The sequence below is a fragment of the Strigops habroptila genome, chromosome 4 (assembly GCF_004027225.2).
Source record: "Strigops habroptila isolate Jane chromosome 4, bStrHab1.2.pri, whole genome shotgun sequence".
NCBI classification, from domain to species: domain Eukaryota; kingdom Metazoa; phylum Chordata; class Aves; order Psittaciformes; family Psittacidae; genus Strigops; species Strigops habroptila.
This window is the reverse complement of record NC_046358.1, coordinates 65,395,360-65,403,000: the sequence shown is the minus strand read 5'-3', so window position 1 is coordinate 65,403,000 and position 7,641 is coordinate 65,395,360. Positions and strand designations below refer to the sequence as shown.

The 7,641-nt window shown below is 41.0% G+C and overlaps 1 protein-coding gene across 5 annotated transcripts in view; it reads right to left on the bottom strand.

Annotated features, from left to right (window-relative positions):
- Positions 1-253: 253 nt before the first annotated feature.
- The window catches only part of SMIM38 (small integral membrane protein 38), a 42,048-nt gene continuing 34,660 nt past the window's right edge, over positions 254-7,641 (bottom strand). For 3 of the 5 annotated variants that reach the window (XM_030484692.1, XM_030484693.1, XM_030484694.1), the window contains one exon: positions 254-4,475. In XM_030484692.1, coding sequence (XP_030340552.1) covers positions 3,777-4,016 — 240 coding nt within the window. In that variant the 5' untranslated portion in view covers positions 4,017-4,475 and the 3' untranslated portion in view covers positions 254-3,776. The remainder of the gene's footprint in view (positions 4,476-7,641) is intronic. The other 2 variants (XR_004389906.1, XR_003991227.1) reach the window with 2 other exon arrangements.

Sequence of the window (7,641 nt, the reverse complement as noted above, 5' to 3'; positions counted from 1 at the left end):
GGTACCTAAATGAATATAATACCTAAATGAAATGGAATGAATTCTAGAAGACTCCAAAGTGATTTCCAGTTAAGTCCATTGAAATCCCATTGAAATCCAGGCTTTAGGATGGATCTTAAATAAACTACAGCTACTTGACATGAAGCAGTTATTCTCCAAAATGTTTTCTTCTGCTGCACTCCATCCAGTAAAAAGAAAGTCACTTGTAAGCACAGGCACAAGCTAAATTTTACACTAAAAAATTAAAAAAATGGTATTTAAAATAGTACCTTTTTATTATATTTTCCTGAAGAAAAAAAATACAGTTAAATCAGAGTATAACAGCATAAACCCAATCCATTTATGACAAAATTTCTAATAAGCATAAAGATACCATTTCAGATGCCAGAAGAGTTCTCTGAGGATACTTCAGGAAGCACAAACCAGCACCAATCACACCATTTGCAGTGAAAAATAACTCCGGCCTTCAGTATGGCTATTTTAGGTGGAAGGCAGAACAGAAGCTGGCTCCAGGTGAGCTCCCTCCAAATTCACAGACCAATTCTGGTTTGAATTCTGACTCCACTCCCCAGCTCCTGGGAATACCGGGATGCTATCAGTGCCAGAGGCTCCCCACACTCTAGATGAGTTGGCTTTGCTTTTTGGGTGGTGGTGCAGAGGGAAGCCCCCTCCAGCTGTTTGCAAAGCCATAAGGAATGCTCCTAAAACTATCTCTATTCTTTGCTATGGAAAAGGGATGTGGTTGCTCAGTGCAGCAGCTCACAAGTACAACCTGTACTGACTAAAGGGCAGTGCCAGTTGAAGCATGGTGGTGGTTAAGCACTGTGGCACAGTTCCAAAGGGACATGGCTTCAGGGCCAAGATTAGTCAAGACACATTAGCACAGACTAGAGGGAATAGAGCTGTATTGCTTTCAGCCCTAAAGATGCCATTCTCTCTCTTAATTCAGGCATCTCAGCAGAGTGCTCCATCAGATCACACCAGGATATATTAGTAGACACTCACATCACATCAGACCAACACTTACAGAGACTAGATTTTTATTACCTCCATGAGAAGAGAAAGGGCAAATGCCTACGGGAATAAAGAGAAAGATCATACCTTCCTTTATACTTGCACTCTTGAAGGTGTGATAGCCCCAATTTTGTAAGGACAGCCTCCCATGTTGAAAAGGTCCTGCAGCACTGAATATAAATCAATCTGAAACCAGAGAAGTTAACCAAGACGCTATTAAAATTACTTTGAATGCATAAGGATTTTAGTAGGCAACAAGATCCCAGGGAATTCTTTAATCAAAATATATATTTTTTTGTTAAATTAACTTAATGGGGCTCAAAACTTCAGTGTTCTAATAAACTCCTTAGGGCTTCAGCCAGTTTTACTTGCATAGGATGCACAGCAGTATTATGCCAAACACTGCCCAGACCAATCTTATATAATCAATATAACCAATGAATCAATAATCAAAATCAATAATCAGAGTGAAATTCACCTAAACTCACCTAACCTCCCAATCAAATTATTTAAAGAGATAAATCCCAACAGAACCAGCCCACTGACAGACTGTTCCCCCTATCGGGATGAGTTTTGGGACAGGAGTCAGCTACAGAATAAACACCTAGTACTCACTTAGTCTACCAACTAAGTTCACTCAGTACCAGCCCTCTTTTTCCGCCATAGTCAATAAGGGGAATGGTTAAGACATCTCAGGCATGACAACATTCTGAAACATTCCTTACTGACCGTGCCATGGGGGGCAATAAAAATTCAGCCTCTGTAAGAATATGGTCCATAATAAGACCATGCTCTCTGATTTACATGGAAAACTTCAGATGCTGCTCTGCAAGGATAAAGAAATCTAAGCTGTGAATTCAATACCAGTGTCAGTTCTGTGTATCACCAAATGTTACAGGCATTAACCCACAATTGTATCATTTCTTATTACTTCCACCTTTTTAAACAATATATAACACTGTCAAACATATTTTCAACATTATTGAAATAAAGGATTAAAAGACTTGCTTCTTCAAGACACTATCGATTTATGTACAAGCTTCGTTTTGCATGCAACAGCTAAGAATAGCAATGATTAACTTAAAAAAGAAGAAAAATTAATCACTCTGCCTGTTTTTCCAGCTACTTATTATCAGAGGTATGTCTACACATCAAGTAGACAACATTTCGCTTTCCTCTTGTGTTCTGCTGATGCTGGGAGACAAAAAAAAAAGGACAGAATCATCATTAAAATTAAGAACCACAGAAATGGATAAGGGGGTTAATTACATCTACATTTAATTTATTGTTATCTGGCTCGATTTCAGGTCAATGACATGCATCTTCAGGCATTACAGGCTGGTTTGTAGATTGGTCATCCACCATAAATAAAATCCAAGGCTGAAATCAATTGACCTGACACTAGGCTGTTCCACAGCCTAAACACATACCAGTTATCAGGGCTGAATTTTAAGGAGGCTTCAAAAGACAAAGCGATAAGGGCTGATTAACAGTTACTAACAAGACAAGCCTGTAGGAGTGTGAGTCATGAATGGGCCAGAAACACAGGTTTTTACCCAAGCTAAACTCTGATGTCATCATGTGAGCTACCAAGAAATATAGAAGCCAGGTTCTGAAGCAGCAACCTTCACTTAGATGACACACAAAATTATCCACCCAAAAAGGACTCTATTTTTGTAAATATGTTTTAAAGGCGACTGGGCCAAGGACACTGCATTTCTCATGCAAGGCAATACAGTTTTCCTACTTTTACTGTAGAAAAATACAGTTCTTAAAAGCAGATGTTAAATTGAGTTGTATATGCAGGAAGATTTTTGGATGCTTGACTTAGTATAACATCTATTTGAAAGCAGACAGTTCACTTGGAACTTGAATTTTGCAAGACAAGTTAACCAAAATATCTTAAGTCATTATGGCCTTCAGCAAGTAGCCAAATCCTTTGGTGTCTTAGTAAGCTCCTTACTAAAGGCTAGAAATGAAGGTACCTTGCAAGGCTTTGGAGTCAAAACTCACTGCATTGACATGCTGTCAAGTGCCCACCTTGCTGTTGAAGCACAGCTAGAGTCAGACAATCTCTACGGCACAAATAAGTTTTTCATGGAAAAGACTATTCCAATGGTATCCAGCTCCTTCTGGCACTCAGACAGAACACTTGCTAAAAAATGTAAATATTTAGCAGGTCAGAGTCAGTTCAAAACATTCAGTCAGCTTCAGATCCAACTGATCAGGAGGAACCATGAGAAATTTGGTAACGAACCAGCCAGTCAGGTAAAAATCCACTCCTGCAAGTCCACGGAGTGGCACTTGGCTGCTGAGCTTGACCAGTGATCTTCAGCTTCCTTCAGGAACTGTCAGTTGCTGCATTCAGGCAGGCTGTGCAGCTGACAATACCAGCAGTCGGTCCAGCAGGCAGCACACCATCACGTGCCACAGATCGAGACCAGGCCACTGGCAGTCTTGGACTGCCCAGCAATAGGATTCCCTCCAGCTTGTCCAGAGCATTTAATTGGCACACGTCCACAAGTCTGTTCCCAACAAAAAATTCATGCCCAAGTTTGATAGGAAGTCATTTGACTCAATCAGTTGTCGTTTTTCTCCCCTCTGTCAGCATGAGGCTTTCTGAAGAATTTTCACTTCAGTTGCAGCTTCAACAGGTCATTTCTCTCTCATCAGATCCCAAGGTAAAATCTGCTCTAGCTCCATTTACCTTATTCAGTTCCCCCCATTGTCAATTCAAATCCCAACAAGCCTTTTGAAGTCTCTTAGCCCTCTTTTCTTGTGTCAGGAAACCTTCGGGACAGTTTGTAATCTATATAAACGCTAAGACAGGACCACAAAATGAACCGTATTAATATAATGACAACCAGTAAAATCATCAAAAGGGCTGATTCCATATTTAAGCTAGAATAATGAGGTAATGCAAAATAAAAAAATCTGGGAGATCTAATTATATAAATGCAGTATTCAGTTCTGTGCGGCCAGCCCAGCAATTCCTGTAGCATTCCAATCAAAGTGATCTCACTAGCCTGTGAGAGAAGAGTCCAGCTGACAGATTTGGGACATGTACTATTTAGTCAAGAGGCCCCATGTGCTATTCATAAAGAATTAACAACTCTTATATTGACAATGACAGTATTGTCAGAAGACCTTTGGAAGGGCAAAAAACCCCTCCATAAACTCCGTCTCCGTGAAGTTGGACTTCTCTCTTCTCTTTTTTTTTTGCCCCTTTTTTCCAATGCTGATGTAATCTCCAAACATCTCCAGCAGCAGCTGCTTGGCGAAACCAGGCACCTTCTCCCTAGTCCCTTTCAGCAACACACGCAGCACTTTCCAGCTCCCTCAAGACAATCAGGGCCTTTCTTTCACCAATTAGCTATCACTTCAAGAGCCCTGCGCTGTCCAACGAGCTCTGAAGAATGGTCTTTGCAGGAAACAACACTGGAGGAGCTGCTTTTTCTTTCCTAGACAAATTAAAAGGGGAAGAAGGGAGGGAGGGGGGAGGGAAAAAAAAAAAAGGGGCACAACAAAACAAATCAGAACATACAAGCTGTCCAAAATCGCTCATTTAGTACCTTGATAAATGCAGAAATGTCCTCACGAGCCAGTGCTGGAGCAAGGCACACATAAAGAATGCTCCTGCTTTCTTTAGGAGATAGTTTGTTTGGTTAAATATGTTAAACAGGTTTGATAGAAATAAAGGCTCTTGTTACAGCAAGTCTCTGAGCTATATGAAATAAAAGGGAAAGAAACTCCTGTAAGATTCTGTTCTATTTCCTTATTTGGCTCTCCAAGTGTAAAGGAGCATTATTTGAAGTAGACATTATAGGAAAGAACTTGGTGTAGCTCACTTTAAATATAGATGGTCTGATGAAATGAGTAATTATTGGAACTGCTAAGATCTTTTTGAACATACTCAACTAGGAAGCTCCTTTCCACAGAAACCACACTTTCCATCTAAAAAGAACTTGAAGCCAGTTTCAGAGACATAAAGCTCTGTGAATTTTACATTCTTTTTCCTTTAAAATCAGCGAATAGGTACAGGAACACTTTGAGGTCCTTGTTGAGGCCAAGTCCCCATTAGAACAAGCACAATCTCTACGAACCAGTTCAAGAAGAAATCAAGGAACTTGTCTGATGTTTGAGTAATACCTTGCCTGGACTTCATGAACTGGACCTGGGCAAGTGGAGTTGTGAAGGCAAAATGTGAAGATGAGCACTAAGTGAAATGACTTGGACAAGGTCCAAGCAATAGCACAGTGCCAGGACTGCTTCCCCAACTGTCACAACTCTGCCTTGAACCAAAATGTCATACCTAAACATTGACTGTCAGTATTCTCTTACAGTACCATTTGCTGGTCAAGTTTGTCCTGATTTGGGTAAATTCACGAGATTCAACATGTTACCTTCTAGAAGGGCAATACAAATAAATTTATATACATAGAAATTAATAGTCTGTTCCCTTTTATGACTGTGTCTCAGAATCAAAGCTCTAGGCATTGTAAACAGTTAAATGGCATGGTAAAGCAAATACTTTGAGGGGTTTCAGGAGTTTGTTCACACTAATGGGTGCTCTTTACTACTACAGGGATTTTTTAATGGAATTGGACAGTGTCACAATTGATCAGATTGCTTAAAAGGAAAGAAAGTGTGATGTATTACCCTACATGCATTTATGAAGGAATGTGAATCAACTCAAATTCCTCTGCATGGGAAGGCTCAAGGGATGAGTACACACAATCGGCATTACGAAGGAATCTTTGTGGAGGTGCACTGAACAATGAGTGTCTTTTTATACCTACAGACTTCAAAAGATGCTGAGTTTAAAGGGACTACTCCTTTCAACTAGCAAAGATGTTGCTGAAAAAATGCAGCAGGCAGGAGAGAACAAACATAAACACATATAGAGATGTTAGTAGGGCCCCAAAAGGTCTATCAACTTGCCCTAAAGCAAGATCAACTATGCCCTTCCTGACAGCTGTTTCTCTAACCTGTTTTTTTAAGAAACTTACATCCACACAGATGAGAAGAAAGGAAATTTTCACTTCATCTGAAAGGGATTTAAGCAGGAAAAACAGTTTGACAAATTGTTTGGTGGCTTTATCTGCTACAGTACAACCACTGTGAGTCCACAGCCAGGGGCTCTACTGTACGTACTCACTTGGGCAACTGGCTCATTCTGTAGCTGTAATTTCTTGGCTGAGGCAATGAGATCTGCCTTTTTTCAGAAAGCACACGCCTGTGTGTCTGTCTCCTCTGGATGGATGCGATTGCTATACCTGACAGTGCGTCTTTTGTGACAACCATCTTCCTTTACCCTGGTGGTGTCCTGCTGTCCGTTCTCGAGCAGCATCACTGAAAACCACCAACAGGATTTTACAATTTTCTATATTATCATAGAATCAACCAGGTTGGAAAACACCTTTAAGATCATCAAGTCCAACCTTTATGCCAGGACTGCCAAGTCCACCAGTAAACCATGTCACTAAGGGCCTCATCTACACAGTTTGTGAACACTTCCAGAGACAGTGACTCCACCATTGCCCTGGGCAGCCTGTTCCAATGCCTGAACATCCTCTCTGTGAAGAAATTGTTCCTAATATCCAGTCTAAACCTCCCCTGGCACAACAACTTCCCCTGGCACAGCCAGTCCAATGGGACTGTCAGGTAACACGGCACATCCTATGCCTTGGCCATCAGCTCCAGCTCAGTCTGCTGGCAGCGAGAAGCCCAGTGGTTATTTAAGGGCACATGAGGAATGAGTTGGGGCTTCACTCCAGTGCCAAGTGAACAGGTGCCTCCTCCCCGGGCTCACAAGCGGTTCTCAGCTATGCCACCTCCAGCATTCCCCAAGAGGTGTCAAAGCCAGAACAGAAACTGCACAACCCTCACGCCTGGCGCTTGGCTCTGCTTGGGACAGGCTGACAAAGCCGGGTAAGCTCCCACGACGGCTGCCGGCTCAATAGCAGGTCTATGGCTCCACATGCCACGGCTGTCAACTTGGCACTCTTCGTAGGTATTCCATTTATTCACACAAAGGAATACTGCATTTCAGTTGCTGAAGATGGAAGGAGAGTGCTTTCCTACTTAAATTTCACTTCTGAGGACAGATTTCCTCCCACAGAAAACAAACAGCACAGCATAAGCAAGACGAACCTACATGCTAGATAAAAACAGTGTGGCTAGAGTTTAGAAAATGCAGCTTAATATGGAGAGCTGTTCTTCCCTCCTTTGTGAAGTAGCTTGACACCAAGTGAGGAAGAGCACTGTGTAAAGCCTAGATGCTGATAATTATTTGGATTATCAAAATATTTATTATTTGGATTTCCCCAAATCTACTTTTTCACACATCAGACATTCCTAATACCTGGTAACACTTTTTATGATTTGCCTTTTTGAAGAATGAATGCTGTCTCACACATAAAAGCATCCTCTCTGTTCAGAGTTTATTTTGCTACAATCGTTTTGCAACTAAGCATCTCTCTAGAGAACAATGGCATGATAGAATAGTACTCCTGACAGGTGATATTTTATTACTAACATATGTTTTCATCATGTAACCAACATTTTTACTCACTTCAGCTATAAATGTTTATTAAAATCCTTTCATTTGAAACTATTTCTGAGACA